The sequence below is a fragment of the Suricata suricatta genome, chromosome 4, assembly GCF_006229205.1.
Source record: "Suricata suricatta isolate VVHF042 chromosome 4, meerkat_22Aug2017_6uvM2_HiC, whole genome shotgun sequence".
NCBI classification, from domain to species: Eukaryota; Metazoa; Chordata; class Mammalia; order Carnivora; family Herpestidae; genus Suricata; species Suricata suricatta.
In genome coordinates, this window is record NC_043703.1 from 78,144,309 (window position 1) to 78,166,185 (window position 21,877).

The following is a 21,877-nucleotide window of genomic DNA, read 5'->3' on the forward strand; positions in this document are numbered from 1 at the left end:
ATTCATGGTTTCTGACAATTTAAGCAGCCTTGGGTATATTATGAATTGTTCTCCTGTGTTTAGCTTAGCAGCAAAGAAAGCTATCTTGATAAACTAAAACATTTTGATGTCTACCTTACTGCCATGGTTTTCCATAAGGGCTATGAGTAATCATAGAGGGGCTCTTGGTTCTGATATCAGCAACACTAAAGCTCTGTACTGTTTTATATAAGTGGGTCTGTGGCTCTTGTTAAGTCTTTACCATCCTATGATCAATCACCTTTCATACAGAAATACTTTCCTGACAGTGTTTGTATCTTTCTACCTGAATCCTTAAAATCAGTTGCAGATTAATCTCATTACCTCACTGCTCAGAAACCTCCAATGGGGCTCCACTGATTCACCTCTACCTCTCTTAAATCCTATTCACCACTACTTCTCACAAAACCTCCATTATTCTAGCCAAACAGTTACGCTATTTCCTAACTATGCTATATCCAGTTCTGTCTCTCTGTGTTTACTTATGAATTTCATTCCCCTGGTCAGAACTTTCTCAACTTTTCTTTAAGAGCTACCTCACTTACCGTCTCTAAATTCCTAGGACATTTACGCTTTGTACCAGTCACTTGGCTCTTGGCATGTCACTTTGTAGTGTGAAGTTTTTAGGTTTATGTCTTAAATCTAGTTGTTTCACTAACTAGATAAGGTCTTTGATGACATGTTTATGTCTTATTATCTAGCTGTTTCACTAACTAGATAAGGCCTTTGAGGATCTGCACCTAACATAGTGCTACACACATGGTCACATCCTGAGAACTACTACATATATTTATAAACATCTTCAATTCTTTGATATTGCTTCTTATTAAGTTGTTAATAAAGAATCTTTCAGATTACTAACTTTAGTGCTTATGATAATTCTCAGGAACTTGCTCAAAATTAGGTTGATTTAAAACAAGCCTAGAAACCAAAGAGGTAACTTTTCCATATTAATGAATAAGTTATATTCATATAGGAACACTGTTCATCATAAAAATATCCCTTTAATTATGTTACCTACAACACTTTATGGCCAATAACTTAAATCAACAGTATATGCTTTGAATATAAATTACCATAATGTGAATTTCCACCTCTCTCTTTGAAAGCAGTTCCTGAAGGAGTTCTATTGCATCTGGTTGCCAGACATTCCCAACCTATTTGGGATTAATAAACTCAGATTCTTTTACACTTTCACAAAATATGACAGAGCAGAAAGCAAATGAAGTTATACAAAAGTAGCCATAAACAGATTAACAGTTGACAGAAGTATAAAATATACAAGCAGTTTTAAGAGAATATCATGGGTTTATGAAACTAAGAATTTGAGCTTACCCCCATAGTTCTCTCTTAAAGCTTTTTATTTTATTTATTTTTAAATTTTTAAATGCTTTTTTATTATTTATTTTTGTGAGAGAGAGAGAGAGAGAGGGAGGGAGGGAGGGAGAGAGAGAGAGAGAATATGAGCAGGGGAGGGCCAGAGAGAGAGGGAGACACAGAATTTGAAGACAGGCTCCAGGCTGAGCTAGCTGTTAGCACAGAGCCCTACACGGGGCTCGAACCCATGAACCATGATACCATGCGCTGAGCTGAAGTTGGACACACAACCGACTGAGCCACCCAGGTGCCCCTCTTAAAGCTTTTTAGGCTTTAAAAATATAAACCTACATTAAAAACAAAGCATCAAACTTTTTTTTAATACCAATATGCCAATGTGGTGCTTGCATAATGCCTAAAATAGGTTATTTATTAAGGACCAGTGATGGTTGTGTTTTTAAAGTTAAGAGGTTCACATGGCAAAGAATTGGGGCCTCCTGCCAAAAGCCACTGAGGAGCCCCAACTTCCTGCCACTGCCGTGTGAATGTGTTTAGGAGGCAGACCTGCTATCCCAGGGAACCCTTCGAGGACTGTACATACTCATGCAGGGACATAGTTATTACTAGGGGCTCTGAACAAAAATCCCTCAGCTAAGCGGCTCCCAATCCCTGAACCACAGGAACCGTAGGAGAGGAAAAAACTTTATTGTTGATTAGACCACTAAGTTTTAGCTTCAGGTGTCACCCAGCAAGAGATAACAGAACACTCCTTTATCTGATTCCCAGCTTTAAATGTGTTGTGATTTTACTTGATGAAGAAATAACTAAATTTTAAGTCTTAAACTTTCCCAATTGTGACGATATTAGGTCTCTTAATCAGATTTAAAAAAAGACATTTTTGAGAAAGAGAGAGCTAGCAAGCATGAGGGAGGGAGGGGCAGAGAGAGAGAGAGAGAGAGGGAGCCACAGAATCTGAAGCAGGCTTCAGATTCTGAGCTGTCAGCACAGAGCCCAATGAGGGATTCAAACTCATGAACCGCACAATCATGACTTGAGCTGAAGTCAGATGCTTAACTGACTGAGCCACCCAGGTGCCCCTCCCCCTCAGAGTTTATTTTTTTATATCCTTCAGTTTGATTTTGTAGTTTTCTTCATAAAGGCCCTTTAGCTGTCTTATTAAACTTATTTCTAAGCATTTTGTTATTTTTGCTACAACTGAAAAGGATTTCATTTTACATTCTAATTTCTAGAAAATTATTAATAAAAATACTATTTAAAATTAATCATCCTACAAATTACAATTTACTCACAGGTTTGGTATTATAGAGCTGACAAGGAATACAAAACTGGGGTGTATCAGGATATAGTAAAATAGGGTAAAGATGACATTGTGGAATCTTCTCGGTGAATCCATGATCCAAATATTGTACCTGAAACAGGACAAATAAAATTTACAATTTAAATTTACTCTTAAAAACTACAGGCCAGAAGGTACTCTTTGGTATTTAAAAAACCAGACATCCTAGAAAGAGATCTAAATGGGTTTGAAAAATTTCCATTAAAAAATTGTATTCCCTCATTCCATTTATAGTATATTAAATTTATTTCATCATCAAAAGTTTAGTTTTACACATAAGCCAAAGTTTGTTTTTTTTTAAACTGGAGTCCTATTAGATTTACAGACTGAGAATTTCTTTGTGAAGATAATTTTGTTTTTCTAAGCATTCTGAAGCACTGGTGTACATTTAATAAAGGAGTGCACTGGTTTGTTTTCTTGTTGGATGTTAAGAATTCTTTGTACATTTTGGGTAATAGTCCTTTATCATATGTGTCTTTCACAAATATTTTCTCCCAGTGGGTGGCTTCTCATTCTTTTGATATCGGCTTTCACAGAGAAGTTTTTAATTTAAATGAAGCCCAGTGTATCCTGATTTCTTTCACTGGTCATATCTTTGGTGCTATATCTAAAGTCACTACCATCCCCAAGGTCACTGAGAAAACGTTTTCTCTGCTATCTTCTAGGAGTTTTATAGTTTTGTGTTTTACATTTAGGTCTGTGATCCATTTCGAATTAATTTTTGTCAAGAGTGTGAAAGTCTGTGTCCAGATCCATTTTTCTGTGAGTGGATGTTCACTCATTCCTGTAGCACTTACTGAAGACCATCTTTGCTTGCTTGTTTAACCTTTGCTCTTTTGTCAAAGATCAGTTGGCTGTATTTATGTGAGTCTATTTCTTAGTCTCTATTTTGTTCTGTTGTTCCATTTGTTTATTTTTATTTTCTTGCTAATACCACAAGGTATCAATTACTGAACTTTATAGTGAAGTCTTAAAGGCAGCACCAGTCTTGTGATTTTGTTCTTTTCCTTTAATTTGTGTTGTCTAGTCTGGGTCCTTTGCCTCTCCCTATAAACTTTAAAACCAATTTGTTATGTCCCCAAAATAACCTGTGGGGATTTTGATTGGGATTGCATTGCATCTATAGATCAAGTTGGGAAAAACTGACATTTTGACAATATAGAGTCTTCCTAGTCATGAACTAGAATATCCCTCCAGTCATCTTGGTGGCCTCTCAGAATGAGTTAGAAGTATTTCCTTTGCTTCTGTCTTCTGAAAAAGACCTTAGGTGTAAAATATCTTCCTTAAATATTTAGTATAATTTACCAATGTGCCAGGTGCTTTTTGTTTTGGAAGGTTATCAGTTACTAATTCAATTTCTTTATTAGATATAGTCCTATTCAGATTTTCTATTTCTTTGTGTGGGTTTTGACAAATTGTGTCATTTAATTAATCTGTTCATTTAGGCTATCAAAATTGTGGGCATAGAGCTATTCATAATATTCCTTTATCTTTTGATGTGCTGAGAACCTGTTGATATCTTTCATTTCTGATATAAGTAATTTGTGTCCTCTCTTTTTCTTGATTAGCCTGGCTGGAAGCTTAATGTTTTTATTGATCTTTTCAAAGAAACAACTTTTAATTTCATTGATTTTCTTTCTTGATTTTGTTTTCAATTTCATTAATTACAGCTCAAAATCTTATTTTTTTTTCCAGCTTACTTTGGATTTAATTTTTTCTTTTCATAGTTTTCTCTGGTGGAAATTTAGAAAATTGATTTCAATCTTTGTTCCTTTCTAATATATGTATTCAATGTAAATTTTTCTCTAAGCAATGCTTTCATTGCATCTCATAAGTTTTGATGTGTTTTCATTTTCATTTAGTTCAAAATATTTTTAAATTTCTCTTGAGATTTCTTCCTTGACTCACGTGTTTTTTAGAATTTGTTGTTAAATCTCTATGTACTTTGGGATTTTCCAGTTATTCTTCTATTACTTGCTTCTAGTTTAATTCCATTCTAGTATGAGAGTAAACACTGATCTCTACCTCTTTAAACTTAGTGTTTTATGGCTCAGAATGTGGTATGTCTTGGTAAATGTCCCATGTGAGTTAAGAAGAATGCACATTCTGTTGATGAGTTAGTCCAAAGATGCCAATTATATCCAGTTGATTGATGGTATTTTTGAGTTCAACTATGTCCTCACTGATTCTCTGCTTGTTGGACCTGTCCATTTCTGATGGTGTTGAAGTCCATAACTGTGATACTGGGTACAACTATTTCTTCTTCAAATTCTATTAGTTTTTGCCTGATGCAGATTTACTCTGCTGTTATGCACATACACATTAGGAACTGTAATGTCTTCTTGGAGAATTGACTCCTCGGTCATTATGTAATGCCCTTCTTCAACCTTGGTAACTTTCCTACTTTGAAAAGTCTACTCTGAAATTACAGATACTCCTGCTTTCTTTTGATGAGTGTTGACACAGAATATTTTTCTCTATACACTCATTTTTTATTAAAAAAAATTTTTTTACATTTATTTATTTTTGAAAGACAGAGCATGAACAGGGGATGGGCAGAGAAAGAAAGAGACACAGAATCTGAAGCAGGCTCCAGGCTCTGAGCTAGTGGTCTGCACAGAGCCCGATGTGGGGCTTGAACCGATGAACCTCGAGATCATGACCTGAGCCGTAGTCGATGCCCAACCATCTGAGGCACCCAGGTGCCCCTCTATCCACTCATTTTTAATCTATATGTGTCTTATACTTAAAATGAGTTTTTTGTAGACACATACAGTTAATTGGCACGTTATTACTTTCCATTTGTTGCTTTGGTTCTTTGTTCTTGTTTTCCACTATTTTTCTTCCTCTTGTGGTTCTTTTTTTTTTTTTATAATAGTTTATTACCAAGTTGGTTCCCATATAACACCCAGTGCTCTTCCCCACAAGTGCCCCTCTCCATGACCATCACCTCCCTACCTCTTCCCGCTTCCCTCTTCAGCCCTCAGTTTGTTCTCAGCACTCAAAAGTCTCTCATGATTTACCTCACTCCCTCTCCTCAACTCTTTTTCCCCCTTTTCCCCTTCCCATGGCCCCTGTTAGGTGAGTGAAAACATATAGTATCTTTCCTTCTCTGCCTGACTTATTTCACTTAGCATGACTCCCTCCAGGTCCATCCATTTTGCAACAAATGGCCAGATTTCACAATGAGAAAGAATGAAATCTTGTGGTTTTAAATGAGCATTTTATATAATCGCATTTTCTTCTTAGCATATCAGTTATACATTTTTATTTTTATTTTTTTAATGTTTTTTATTTATTTTTGAGAGACAGAGACAGTGTGAGCAGGGAGGGTCAGAGAGAGAGGGAGATATAGAATCTGAAGCAGGCTCCAGGCTCTGAGCTAGCTGTCAGCACAGAGCCTGATGTGGGGCTTGAACCCATGAACCATGAGATCATGACCTGAGCCGAAGCCGGACGCTTAACCGACTGAGCCACCCAGGTGCCCCTCAGTTATACTTTTTTAAAAGCACTTTTTAGAGGCACCTGGGTGGCCCAGTCAGTTAAGCATCTGACTCTTGATCTCAGCTCAGGTCTTGATCTCATGGCTGAGTTCAAGTTCCGCATTGGGCTCCATGCTGGGGATGAAGCCTACTTTTAAAAAAAGGCATTTTTTAGAGGTTTACATTAAGTCTACTATAATACTTATTATTATTAAACATTTACACTGAATCCAAGTCTACTTCCAAATAATATTTTACCACTTTGCAGGTATCATGAGTATCTTACGATAACAATCCTAATTCTTTGTACTATGGTCATTCATTTCACTTATATTTAAGTATGCATAATCTGCATATGGTATATGAATATATATGTACATAAGCATATGTAGTAAACACAGTTGCTATTATTACTTTGAACTATTATGCTACATCAATTAAGAATAAGAAAACTATGTTTTATTTTATTTCCACTTATTCCTTCTTCAGTTCTCTTATGTAGATCTGAATTTCTGATCTTTATCATTTTCCTTCTCTTTAAAGAATTAAAAAAAATTTTAATGTTTATTCATTTTTGAAAGAGACAGATAGAGAATGAGTGGGGGAGGGACAGACAGAGAGGGAGACACAGAGTCTGAAGGAGGCTCCACACTCTGAGCTGTCAGCACAAAGCCCAACATGGGGCTCAAACCCACAAACTGTGAGATCATGATCCGAGCCAAAGTAGGATACTTAATTGACTGTGCCACCCAGGCACCCCTAGAGAATTTCTTTTAATATTTCTTGCAAGGCAGGTCTGCTAGCAGTAAGTTCAATTTTTGCTTCTCTGTAAATGTCTTTGTTTCTTATTCAGTTTTGAAGGATAATTGCACAGGTCGGTGGGGTGTTTTTCTTAAGACTTTAAATATTTCAACCCACTTTCTTGTTTGTATGGCTTCTGAGAAGAAATTGGATCTAATTCTTATTTATTATTTTTAAGTTATTTATTTTGAGAGAGAGAGAGAGAGAAAGAAACACACACGCACGCACATAAGCAGGGTAGGGGCAGAAAAAACGGGATACAGAATCCCAAGCAGGCTCTGCATCGTGAGCACAGAGCACAAAGTGGGGCTAAATCCCATCAACCATGAGATCATGACCTGAACTGAAATCAAGAGTTGGATGCTTAAGTGACTGAGCCACCCAGGTGCTCCTGAATCAAATTCTTATCTTTGTTCCTCTATAGGTGAGATGCTTCTATTGCTCTGGCTTATTTCAGAATTTTTTCTTTAACTTTCATTTTCTGTAATTCCAAATGATATACCCAGGTATAGTTTTTTAAATTTGTTTTTGTTTTGCATTTATCCTGGTTAGTGTTCTCTTAGCTCCTAGAACTGTGGTTGAGTGTCTGACATTAATCTGGGGGAAATCCTCAGTCATAATTGTTTTAACACTTCTTTCAATCCTTTCTTTCTTCTGGTACTCACATTATCCATCTGTTATACCTTTTGTAGTTGTCCCCGCAATCCTTGGGTATGTGACTTTTTTTTTTTTGTCCTTGTTCTCTTTACTTTTCAGTTTTGAAGGTCTCTATTGATGTGTGTGTGTGTGTGTGTGTGTGTGTGTGGATATATATATATGATATATATATATATGTCATATATATATATATCATATATATATAATCTGTCCAGTCTACTAATAAGCCCATCAAATGCATTCATTTTTGTTTACATATTTATCTCTACTTTGTCTTTTCTTAGTATTTTTATCTCTCTGCTTACACTGGCCGTGTGTTCTTGCACATGGTCTACTTTATCCATGAGAGCCCTTATCGTATTAATCACAGTTGTTTTAAATTCTCACATAATTCCACCATCTCTGTCATGTCTTGTTCTGATGTGTCTGTGTCTCTTCCAGTTGGGTTTTTTGTCTTTTAGTATGACTTTCAATTTTTTCTTTTTAAAAGTTATAAATTATTTTAATGGACATGTAACATTATATTAGTTTCAGGTATACAAATAATGACTTGATATCTGTATATGATGTGAAATGATTACCACAATAAATCTAATTAACAGCCATTGGCATACATAAACTTCTTTGTGAGAGAGGAAAACTTTAAGATTTACTATTAGTATTGTTCAAACGTACACTATAGTATTAACTACAGTCGTCATGCCGTACACTACATCTCCATGATTTATGCAATAGCTGGACGTTTGTACTTGTTGATCCCTTTACCCATTTTGCACACTCCCGCCCCTTCATCTCTTGCAACCACCCATCTGTTCTCTGCATCAACGAGCTTAGTATTTTTTGATGTTGATGGTGTTTTGTTTTTTATATTCCACAAATAAGTGAGATCATGTGGTATCTGTCCTTCCCTGACTTATTTCACTTAACATTCTGTCCTCAAGGTCTATTTGTATTGTTGCAAATGGCAAGTTTCCTTCTTTTTCTGTGATTGAATAATATTTCATTGCATACACAAACACACACACACCATTTTTTTTAAATCTATGTACTCATCAAAAGACACTTAGGTTGCTTCCTGTTGTAAATAAGGCTGCAATGAATATGGGGGTGCATATATCTTTTTGAGTGTTTTCATTTCCTTCAGATAAATACCCAGAAGTGGACTTTCTGTATATGATAGTTTAATTTTTTGAAGAAACTCCATACTGTTTTGGTAGTGGTTGTACTAAATTACATTCCCATTGCACAACAGTTCTCTATTGTCCACATCCTAATCAACACTTGTTATTTCTTGACCTTTTAAAAAGTCCTTCTAACAAGAATGAAGTGACACTGTAGCTTTGATGTGCATTTCCCTAAAGATTAGTGATTTTGAGCACATTTTCATGGACATGCTGGTCATCTGTATGTCTTCTTTAGAAACAAGTCTATTCAGATAGACCAATTTTCTAATCAGACTATGTTTTGCTATTGAGCTGTATAAGTTCTTCATATATTTTGAATATTAGCACCTTATCAGATACATGATTTGCAATTTTTTCCCCATTCGACAAGCTGCCTTTTCATTTTATTGATAGTTTCCTTTGCTGTGGAAAACTTTTTAGTTTGATGTAGTCCCATCTGTTCATTTTTGCTTTGGTGGTCTTTGCTTTTGGTGTATTAAAAAATCACCAAGATCCATCATCAAGAAGTTATTGCTTGTGTTTTCTTCTAGGAGTTTTATGGTTTCAGGTCTTTATTTCAAATCTTTGATCCATTTTGAGTTAATTTTTGTGTATAGCATAAAATATAGTTTCATTATTTTCCATGTTATTGTACAGTTTTCCCAACATCATTTATTGAAGAGACTTTTTCCCACTGTATATTCTTGGTTCCTTTACCATAAATTAATTGACTACATACGCATGGGTTTATTTCTGGGCTTTCTATTCTCTTCCACTGTGTCTGTTTTCATGCCAATGCCATACTGTATGGACTATAACTTTTTAGTTTATGTATTTATTTTGAGATAGAGATAGAGAGAGACAGACCGACCGACACAGGGAGAATCCCAAGCAGGCTTCACACTGTCAGCACAGAGCCCAACAAGGGGCTTGATCTCACAAACCGTGAGATCATGACTCGAGCGAAAATCAAAAGTCGGATCTTAACTGACTGAACCACCCAAGCACCCCTGTAATTTTTTTCTCGATAGGTGGATATGATGTACTGTGTAAAAGAAACTGCTAGGGGTGCCTGGGTGGCTCAGTCGGTTGGGCCTCCAACTTCGGCTCAGGTCAGATCTCACGTTCGTGGGTTCGAGCCCCGCGTCAGGCTCTGTGCTGACAGCTAGCTCAGAGCTTGGAGCCTGTTTCCAGTTCTGTGTCTCCTTCTCTCTCTCTGCCCCTACCCCTCTCATGCTCTGTCTCTCTCTATCAAAAATAAATAAAACATTAAAAATAAAAAAAAATTAAAGACAGTTATTTAAAAAAAATTAAAAAGAAAAAAAAAAAAGAAACTGCTATAACTAGGCCTTCAGTAATGTGTTAGTAAAGTGTGAAGGGAGGGAGGTGTTCCAGAGCCCTATGATTAGGTGTCAGCCTTTTAGTGAATCTATGACTCCAGACTATAAATTTCATGTTTCTCAGTTTTGTTGTTCTCCTCCTTTAGGGATGGGAGAGGATGGATAAAGTGGGTTGGAGTTGGGTATATCCTTTCTTCCATATGAAGTTAACTGGAACTGGGTACTTTCCTTTCCCCTCGGTCAGTTAGGCTAGTAATATCCCAGCTGGTTAGGCCCTGGTTAACTAGTTTTCCTGAGGCCAGACCTTATTACAAAAAACCAGTATGCTCTCATATATTTCAAAGGCTCCTGCTGACAGAAATATGAGGGTATTTTTCTCTGATATTTATTCTGTGAATCAGGTCAAGCTCCTAATGGCACATGCCATGGAATTGTGGGGGGCCTCCTATGACTGGGTGTCCCTAAAGTTTTTAACTTTCAGAGCTGTCCACACTGAGTCTCCAGCAATACCTCAATTCCAGTTCCAGTTGTGAGTACCTGCTCCTATAAGCTGTGACTCCCTGTATTTCTAGACTTTGGGGACAGTGGTTTACTGTATACACCATCTGTTACGAATCCAACAAGAGTTGTTGATTTTTCAGTCTGTTGAGCTTCTTACTTGTTAGAATGCTGTGGCAACTTCCAAGCTCCTTACTCATGTATCCAGAACCCAGAAGTCTTCAACTACCTGTTTTCAAAATGCTTTATTTTTGAAAATTCAACTTCTAAAGTTAGTAATAAGGAATGTCAATAAGTGATTTCTTTTGTCCCAATGTAATGAAATTAACATATTACTATTTACGATTGGTTTGGCAATCAGCATTTTAAAAAGTGAAATAGAATTGAATAAAAGGTATCTGAGTACATTACAGGTAGTTAGGGTGAGTACAGTTTAGTATTTGTTTTTTTAAGATTTTAAGTAATCTCTACACCCAATGTGGGCTCAAACTCACAACCCCAAGATCCAGAGTCATATGCTTTACCAACTGAGCCAGCCAGGTACCCCTAATGTAATTACTTAAAGCCAGACCACAGGATAAACTTTGAAAGATATCAGGTCAAGGAAACAAAAATTTATTGTGTATACCTGAAATGTAAAATGACCTTAAGAAAAAATAAGAAGTAATTATTAAAATATCAAAGTATAATAAAATTTTAAAACAGATCTTAGTGTGAGAAAAATCAATGTTTACCACCATCCTATTTAGATTCCATATACATAAAGTTCATGAGTTATGATAACAATAAAATTGAATTTTAGTTTACCATTTTAAAAATTTTATTTCTGGGTGGGGCAGGAGAGTGCAAGCGAACAAGCACAAGCAGGTGAGGGGCAGAGAGAGAGACACAGAATCCCAAGCAGGCTCCAGGCTCTAAGCTGTAAGCACAGAACCCAACGCAGGGCTCGAACTCACAAACCATGAGATCATGACCTGAGCCCAAGTTGGACGCTTAACCAACTGAGCCATGCAGATGCCCCGAATTTTAGTTTACTTTTATATTTAAAAAAAAGGGGTTAGTTGAACAATTCAAATGTATGTGAAAATGGACTCACTGGCATAAAAACACTTGAATCATTAAGTATCTATATGCTTAAATACTGTAAATTTGAAGCCATTTTACTTTCATTAAAATGATTTAAAGCTTGTAGTCCAGCAGAAAAAGCACATGACTCTGATTAGAAATTTAGGAAACAGATGCATAGATATGAATTCCAGCATCAGTACCCACTGATATGGCGATCTTGGGCATGTCACTGGATCTAAATTTCAATTTTATTATTAGTAAAATGGGAATAGTCCACTCTATCATAGTTGGAAACAAATTACAAACTATGAATAATGCACATATGTGAAAGGAGCTTAAAAACCTGAAGGGCTATGTAATTGCTAAGTATCGTCATCAAATATGTAATAAAATTCTTTTGCAAATAGAAATAAAATACTTTTCTCTTTAACTTTTCCTCCTCTCCTAAAACTATAGTTTTTTAAAATATGCAATTCTCTCTGAAGATTTTGCATTAAACTCAAGTACTATCTCAGTATTCTGGAAAGATAAACTGTTATTGTGAAAGGGTAAACTAGCTGGGCTGTAAACAAATTTGCTAAGGAAATACCTAACATACTGGAAAACAAGTTGCCTTGCTTGTTTGTGTACAAATAGGGCTGCCAATTACAAATAATTGGTACCATTAAGGTGCTAGCGGCCAAATCCCTACCTGGAAATATTTTTTTTCTTTATTCAAGTTAATAAATATACTTGGAAATAAAAATTCTTAATTACTCATTCATTTATTTACTTTTGAGAGAGCACATGCATCTGTACAAGTGGGGGAGGGCAAAGAGAGAACCCCAAGCAGGCTCCACACTGTCAGCACAGAGCCTGATGCAGGCAGGGCTTTCATAAATCATGAAATCATGACCCAAGCCATAATCGAGAGTGGGACCTTAACCAACTAAGCCACTGAGGCCCCTATTTATTTTTAAGTTCTCTCTACACCCAACATGGGGCTCAAACTTATGACTGCAAGATTAAGAGTCACATACTTTACTGACTCAGCCAGATGTCCTGGAAATAAAAATTCTTATTACAAATAAATGTGTAATGTATCTGGTCTTCCTATAAGACTGAACTCATTAATACATGTTTTAATCAAACTTTCATGTATGTAGACTCTAAAGACCACTTAACATTATAACATTTAGCTTTAAAGTAGTCACAAAAGTGTATCAGACTCACCTTAATAGTGCCGCCAACAACTTCCATTACCTTGCCTCGGTACCACATAGTATCTGATCCTCTTACTGCACAGGCTTCTCCCTTTTTCCAAAAATAAGGCTCCAAAAGGCCAAGGCATTTTAAATTACTTTGAATTGCATTCATCATTTTTATTAGCTCAAATTCTGAAAAAATTATTAAAAATAGAAAGCATTGAGGAAGAATTTCCTATTTTCAATATGATATCAACAACCTTTAATAATTTCATCACCTAGATAACAGTAAAAGGAGTTAATAGAGGTTTAATAAAGATCAAACTCATTCAGTAGCTCCTATATGTTTTAAAACATAGAATAGCATGTAAATAATTATTTTACTCTGTTTAAAAATCATTTTTTTTTTGGAAATAAAGCATGCTTAAAAGCTCTATCTGTAAACCTGGTGTCACAGAGCTTGTCTGCATGATCAGTACTGCAAGGGATGAACCTGTAAACCTGGAGTCCAAGAGCCTGTCTGCATGACCAGTACTATGGGCGGTTTAACCTGTACTCCTGATGTCACGGAACCTGTCTGCACAATCAGTCCTGAGGGGCATGAACCCATAAACCTGGTGTAACAGAGCCTCTCTGCATGATCAGTACTAGGGGATTAAATATAAAACACACAGCACATTGCCTGACAACATAGCACTCAACCAGCTTCAGCTATGACTATTCACTTCTAGAATAACCAATTGTTCTGATTTGTTTTGTGTTTGAATTAAAAGAAAAACCAACCTGTATGTAGGAGGTCATCAAATGAGACATAAATTTCAACAAATTCATAGCCATCACACCCCTGTTCCTGGTGGGGACCTACATGGAGTGAATGGAACTTAAAAACCATGAGTGCTAGAGCTGTTGTCAGTTATAAAAGTATGCTGGATTCACCCAGGTTGGAGTGAGGTAACATTTGTACACAAGCCTAAAGGCATCACAGGAAGTTTTTGAATATTCTCAAAAGGCTCCCAATCTCCAGCCATTTGTTTTGATTTCTTTCCTCATTCTAAATGAATATAAACTTTTGTAGTCTTTTTTCTTAGAAAGCCTCCAAACTTGTGTTAAGTGCCAGGTCTTACAAACCTGGGACCACCCCCATGTTTATCTTAGGCCCCGTGTCTCTCCCCAATGACTCAACATCTTATTTTTATGTGAAAAGCACTTTGCATGAGTTATTTTCACAATAAACCTGTGAAAATGAGGTTAAATCTTGCCCAAGGTATTTCAATCTATGTCTATTTTATAGAGAACTGGGATGCTAGCTACGATTGGTGATTAATCCTACATAACATAAAAAAAATATTACCTGACAACTTGGGTACTACGAATATAGTTCCATCATCACCAATGCAGCTGACTGTTGCCTCAAATACTTTCATGTTAGGAATAGTTGGTGGTTTATAGCATCCAGTGGTTCTTGGTTCTAGAATTTTCTGCTTAAATTCAGATACCTTGTGTTCATTGATAACATCAGCAGCTTTTTTGTCAGGGTCAAAGTCAGTCTTAATACACTTTGTAACCATTGAATCTTCCTGTTCTGGGGGGATTTCCAAAGACTTCTCAGATGAATGGCTGTTGTTTAATTTTTTAATTCTGTAACATCCCAAAAATAATATCTAAACATGAGCACATAGAAACATCCTTTGGAAAACAATATAAAGAGAGTTCTTCAAATATACTGGACATGTAAAGAAAATACTTGCTCTAGTCTAGGATATATTAGTCTAATTTGTTACATAAAAATGAGCATAATTTAAGCTATAATAAAAATCATTTTAAATTATAAGTGAGCTTGAGGAAAAAGTAAAATAATTTCACTTAAACTTTTAAATTACTATCTCATATTTACATGTTATTCTGTCTTAAAATCTCATAAGTATATCACAAGTATTGTACAATTAACTACATCTTAAAGGAAAATACAACATCTTCAGGTTGATTCTAATTTAGTCCACAGATAGTACACACATTCTATCAAAATAATACAAATGGTAAGTCCCTTAAAAACAATACAGTACTATTGAGATAAGCTATAACATAATTTTTACTTCCAGTTAAAAAATGCCTACTATAATAAATCCTATAGGAAATATTGTTTATTTTCACAGAATTGTAGATTTTTGTTTCTTCTACTCATGTATTTTCTTACAAAAAAAGGAGACAAGCATTTGTGAGATAGCTACCTAACTCTCCAGTTAACATCATTCCCACTTGGTCTCCAGCCTTTAGATAGCTAATAGTTTCAGTGCTATAAAAGTAGTAAGGAGCATCACAGTGGCAGATGTTAGCAGTATTGACTTGCTTGCATTTTTCACTTTAACATTTCTTTTATCAAGGAGCCGCTTTAGCCTAAAGCCAGTGAACATGAAAAGAGATACATGCAGGATGTCTTTACACAGAGCCTAGCTCTGAGCCGATGCTTAGGCAGTTAACCCAGCATCTACCAGGCTTACCTAACTACTTCACGTCCCGTTTTACTTGATTTCTCATTCTCCTACTATTCCATCAGGACTGGGGTCCTGGCCCAAATAAGTTAAGTTATAATAATGCAAGATAAAAAAAGAGACCTGGCCATGCATGGTTCACAGTGGTTACTCAGAAACATGTGTTTGCAATGCTGACATACCCTACCTCTGGAAGGAAAGAAATCAAAAGCAGCAGCTAGGCCTATAGCAACATCCTCATCCTCTGCCCCTTGGACCAACTGGACCTTAAACCCCAAACTTAGTACCTGAGAGGTCTTCAATTACTTTTCTGCTAACCATTTGTGTTTCACATAACAAATTTTGGTGTATATTTACCACAATTTACAAAATAAAGCTTAAACATTTCTGTCTAAGCAAATGATAGCAAAGGGCAAGGATATGGTACCCACTATATAATTCTCTTTTCCTTTGGTTTAGAGTGTAAATGCCAAAGCAAAAGGGAAAACATAAAAGCAGAAATATTAGTAGGGATTTAAATATGCAAGAGCTAGTGAACCTGAATAAAGAAATAAGCAATCCCAAATGAATTTAATTCTGAGCTGGCTTCTCGAGGTTAGTTTATAAATCATTAGGAGCAAAAAAGACGAAAGCACACAGGTATAAAAATTTACACAGGCAAATGAGAAGCCTTCATTATAAACTGATATTAAAAAAAAAAAGTCTCTACCTCCTTTCTCTTAAAGCCAAACCCTTTTTAATCAAATATTTAGAAACATCGACACGCTCTCCTTTTTCATCTCTGCAGAAAATTTTCACAGGTAACGGCCATGTTGTATTGTTTTCCTGCAGTGATTTAAGAGCACAGTTAATATGGAATACTTAAAGGAAACCTTATAAACAACAGACTTCGCACAGGCATTCCCTCCACATTTATCCACGTCAGAAAAATAAATTTCCAACCAAGTAATTTTGATACCTGACTCTGTATTAGAGAGAAAATAACATGGAAGAGAGTTAAGTGGGACAGGTTTGTGAAATGTGTCAGGAAGACCTCACTGTCTTATCTTTTTTTTTTTTTTTTTTGAGTTCACTTATTTTGAGAGTGACAGTGAGCAGGTGTGCATGAATTAGGGAGGGGCAGAGAGAGAGGGAGAGACAAAGAATCCCAAGCAGGTTCTGCAACATCAGTGCAGAGCCCCAAGTTGGGTTCAAACCCATGAACTGCAAGATCATGACTGAGTCAAAGTCAGATGCTCAACTGACTGAGCTATCCAACGTAGGTGTATGTGTCAGGGGAGGCAGACTGAAAACTTTTCTTTCAGCCCAGAACAGGCTGAGGGAACATAAGTTACAAATTTGTCTATCCTCCTAAACCCTTTGCGAATTATAGAATTGAAATGTATTTTCCCAGGTGTGCTGTGTGTGTGTGTGTGTGTGTGTGCGCGCGCACGCACACGCGCGCGCGCAGATAAAGGAAAGGAAGCCAAGTGCTGCAAGGAATTAGGAAAATGGAGAAAGTACACATAGAAAAAGTAACATGGAAAAGTTACCTAAGAAAATTCTAATCATCAACACAATAAAGGTATCCCATTGGAACAAAAGTAAATAAAGAATACTTTTAAGAGTTCTGAAAAAATCTATCCCTCTTCTCAAACCCCATACTTAACACAAACACTCATTCTTATACATACAATCAATATGATTTCAGTAGACTAACTCTTCAGTTTATAATGACTAGCAAAAGGCTTTAGAAATGCTCTCTAGTGGGGCACCTCGGTGGCTCAGTCAGTTAAGCGTTCCACTTCAGCTCAGGTCATGATCTCACAGGTCTGTGAGTTCAAGCCACATGTTGGGCTCAGTGCTGACAGCTCAGAGCCTGGAGCCTGCTCTGGGTTCTGTATCTCCCTCTCTCTCTGCCTCTCCCTCCCCTCACTCTCAGTCTGTCTCTCAAAACACATTAAACATTTTTAAAAAATGCTCTCTAGCATAATGTTTTTTAACATGCAAATTATCAACTCAAAATTATTACTTTAGAAATGTTTTAATTCATATCATTTATGGGACATCTATATCATACAAGTGTTATAAGTTGAAATAAGACCAAAAAAGGCTGTCAAAATATCCAAATAGTTTGCTGTTATTTTCTCAACAATAAATTGTGCAAAACATCAATGAAATATCCACTATGTATCTATTGTAACTGTTTAGCCCACGACCCACCTGTAAGACTATAGTGGCCACAGCTCCAGTCAGGTACAATGAAAGACAGTCACAAGCTGTAGCTGTCCACTTGTCACTCCCACCAGTTGGTCTAAAACAACCACAAAAAAAAGACAACTTGTTTTATAACAGCATAAGATCCAGAAATATAAAAGAACCACTATATGTATACATTCTTATATATATGAACAAATTACATATGTAGTGAGATATCAATTTAAACATGGCTTGTTATTTTCACAATTTTCTTCTCTGTTTTCATAGACTTTTGCTTACTCCTTTCTATTCTACTTCGGGATCATATCATATGCTAACTTATGTATATCTTTTCTGCAACTACATTGAGAATCCTTAAAAAGCTATGTTTTAAGTTTTTTTTTAACCGATTATGTACACTTCATACATGCTGACTAGATTATAAACTGAGAGAGCAGGGATAATGTATTATGTGTTATGTCCATCATCATATACCTAATGCTTAGAATAGTGCCTGGCACACAGAAGGCACCTCAAAATTATTTAATGGAAATTTAAAAAGGACAATCACTTTGCAATAATGATTCCACTGCCCTAACATTTTTGAAAGCTTTTTTCTGGAATTTAAATCTAATATGAACTGCTATCCATGAATATTAGCCTCAATAATTTATAGAAAATTTATTTTTAATATTCATGGTAAAAATGCTCAATAAGGGTGCCTCCATGGCTCAGCTGGTTAAGCATCTGACTATTTACTTACTTATAATTTAAATCCAAGTTAATTAACATATAGTGTAATAATGATTTCAGGAATAGTGTCCAACTTTTGATTTTCGCTCAGGCCATGATCTCACTCACAATCATGAGATCAAGCCCTATGTCAGGCTCTGCGCAGAGCATGGAGCCTGCATAAGATTCTTTTTCTCACCCTCTCTCTGCTCCCCTCCCGCTAACCCATGCGCTCTCTCGAAACAAGTAAACATTTAAAAAAGTGTTCAACAAATACTGACAGGCCAATAAAAAGCAGAATATTCAATTTCATCATCTATTTTAGTTTGTGGAATTGAAACAGAGTGACTTTCCATCAAATCCACCTCAAAGAATAAAGAACTAGTACCACTAAGGAGATTACAAGTATCATAATGCAGGCTCTGAAGGCTCTCTATACAGGATTTCTAGATTTGGAGTTTCAATGGAGCTGACCACCAAGTAAATAACTAACCTGGCTGATCTTTTCACATCAGTGAGTGAACAAAACCAACTGTGCAGGTAGTCTGACCAAGTAGGATTTAGTAAATATGCGACACTATTTACTAAGAAGCCCAAATGGTGCTCTTAAGATTAAGAATTTAAATTATCAGTGGCTCTTAGAATTAGTTGTGGTTTTAAAAATTTATTATAATGGTATTCAGATAAAAATCAGTGTTCACAAGGACATGTGGGTGACTCAGTTGGTTGAGTGTCTGACTTTGGCTCAGGTCATGATCTCAAGGCTCATGAGTTTGAGGCCCACACTGGGCTTGCTGCAGCTATCCTGTCAGTTCAGAACTCACTTTGGCTCCTGGGCCCCCTTCTCTCTGCCTCTCTCCTGCATGCAATCTCCACAAAATAAATATTTAAATAAATATTTTAAAAAATAATCAGTGTTAACATTAAGATTTTTCTATGATCTATTATGAATGTACATTTTGTAAATATTAACTTTGAAGTATTTGAATGTGAACTTTGGAAGTATTTATAACATTAAAAAACTTTGGTCTGTATTCACAAATAATCATAAAAAATGTTTCAGTTGGGAAAGATGTAAAGGCTCTGGAAATGGATAGTAGTAAATGTTACACAACATATGAATGTATTTAATATGACTGCAATGTACATTAAAAATGGCAAATTACATGTTATGTATATTTTACTAAAATAAGAAAAAGATTTCTCAGTAGAGTTGTAAATCATAGTAATTAGAGCTCCAATTCTTTTTTTAAAATATATGTCTGTCTGTCTGTCTGTCTATCTATCTATCTATCTATAGCAGAGGAGGGACACAGAGAGAGGGAGAAAGAAAATCCCAAGCAGGCTCCGTACTGTCACCACAGAACCCGACTACCCAGGCACTTGGTTCCAATTCTGAATTCAGACCTTGTTTATAATCCTAGCTCAAAAGTTAATAGATGTATTACTCTGGATAATAAATTAACCTCTTGTTAATTTTCATATCTATAGATAATCCCTTATCTATAGCTTTAAGGTTTATTACGAGGGTTAACTAAAGTAATGCCTGTAAGACAATTAATACAGGGTCCAGAAGTGCTAAAGGTTAGCTATTATTAGACTCATTAGATAATGGTATTCCATTTGAGTCCAAAAGATATAATTCAAGGTGTATATAGGAACACATTCTCTACCTTATTGGATTCAATTAAAGGATTGATGAGATTCTGTTCAACTGCTCTGATTGAACTGTTCAAGGTAGAAGTGAAAACTAGGATAAGTTTTTTTTAATTTTTAAAAAATGTTTGTTTTTGAGAGAGAGAAAAGGAGAGAGTGTTAGCGGAGGAGAAGAAGAGAGGGAGGAGAACAGAACATTTGAAGCAGACTCTGTGCTGACAGCACAGGGCTCAAACTCATGAACCATGAGTTCATGATCAGAGCCAAAGTCAGACGCTTAAGTGACTGAGCCACCCAGGCACCCTTAGGATAAGAATTTTTAGTATGCAGGCCTGAGATTTCCATTCAGGGCATTACATTCTTTTAATTTATAGAACCAATTTACAGATATGGTCCACAGTCACTCTTAGTAATCCGATATTGGAAAAGGTACATGTAAGATTACAGAAATATTCTGTGCAAATAGGCAGATTATGGAAACTATTATTGATAAGCTCTTCAAGAACATTAAATAAACAGTATGTCAGCAATTAGAACAGAAAGGGATCATTAAGAACAAGGCATCCTATTGGGGAGACTAATTTTAATACAGAGTAAGGAAGTCCTAGTCACTGGAGCTGCTCAATAAGAAACAACCTCCTCTGAGGGCTCTGCTCCACAGCAACAGAGCAGCTGGTCTTGAATGTTCACTTATCAGGGCTGGTATAAACAGAATTACAGTCATGCTGCCTCTAAGATCTTTGAGTTCCAACTTTAAGACTCTATAAACCTTTTATTTTTATTGAAGTATAATTAACATACAATGCCATTAGTATCTAGTGTACAACATATTGATTCAATAATTCCATACCTTACTCAGTTCTCACCAAGGCAAGTTTGTCACCATACAACATGATCATAACATTATTGACTATATTCTCTATGCAGACTTTTCATCTCCATGACTTATTATTTTATAAAGCGAAGTTTATACTTCCTAATCCCCCTTTATAAAACTCTGTAATTCTTGTAATCCCCCTTTATAAAACTCTGTAATTCAATGAAATGTGTCCTACAACTGCCACCTCTGTATTTTTCAAAAAGAAATCTGAGGATAATATATATCCATACTAAGTCTGGTGGGAATCTGATATGAACAATAATATACCGAAAATTGGGACAAATGGCTACATTCTTAGAAACATAGCATCTTCCAAGACATGGTCAGGAAGACATAATCTGAATCTGGTACAATGGGATATCACCTCACACATCATCTTTATCCATCCATCTATAGCTTTCCTATCTTGGCTACTGTACATAACACTGAAATGAACATAGGGGTGTATATGTCTTTTTGAATCAGTGTTTCAGTTGTCATTTGATGAACACCTAGACGTGGAATTGCTGGATCATATAGTAGTTCTATCCTAAATTTCTGAGAACCTCTCTGGTGTTTTCCAGAGCGGCTGTACCAATTATATTCCAACCAACAGTACATCACGTTTCCCTTTTCTCTACATCCTCACCAACATGTATTATTTCTTGTCATTTTAATAGCTATCTAACATGTGTGAAGAGATATCCAATTGTGGATTGAACATCTGTAAGTCTTCTTTAGAAAAAAATGAACTAAGTGTAAGACCTGAAACCATAAAAAATCCTAGAAAAGAACACAGGCAGTAATTTCTCTGGTACTGCCATAGCAACATTTTTCTGGAGAGGTCTCCTGAGGCAAGGGTAACAAAAGCAAAATTAAACTATCAGGACTACATCAAAATAAAAAGCTTTTGTAGGCAAAGGAAACAGCCAACAAAACAAAAAGACAACTCATTGAATGGGAGAAGATATTTGCAAATGATATATCATGTTTTAAGTGAAATAAGATTTCCTGTGCTTTTAGGAGGAAGAGGTGGATCATAACTGCTTTCCTAGCTTCATGGCTCTAGAACTCTCTG

General features: G+C 35.9%; 1 protein-coding gene across 1 annotated transcript in view; it reads right to left on the reverse strand.

Annotated features, from left to right (window-relative positions):
• Positions 1 to 21,877, reverse strand: part of RNF17 (ring finger protein 17) — a 122,730-nt gene that overhangs the window by 18,620 nt on the left and 82,233 nt on the right. The window contains exons 23-28 of the mRNA XM_029936189.1: positions 17,577 to 17,667; positions 16,084 to 16,199; positions 14,237 to 14,523; positions 12,914 to 13,077; positions 2,646 to 2,765; positions 1,095 to 1,175 (exon numbers count right to left, since the gene is read on the reverse strand). Coding sequence (XP_029792049.1) covers positions 1,095 to 1,175; positions 2,646 to 2,765; positions 12,914 to 13,077; positions 14,237 to 14,523; positions 16,084 to 16,199; positions 17,577 to 17,667 — 859 coding nt within the window. The remainder of the gene's footprint in view (positions 1 to 1,094; positions 1,176 to 2,645; positions 2,766 to 12,913; positions 13,078 to 14,236; positions 14,524 to 16,083; positions 16,200 to 17,576; positions 17,668 to 21,877) is intronic.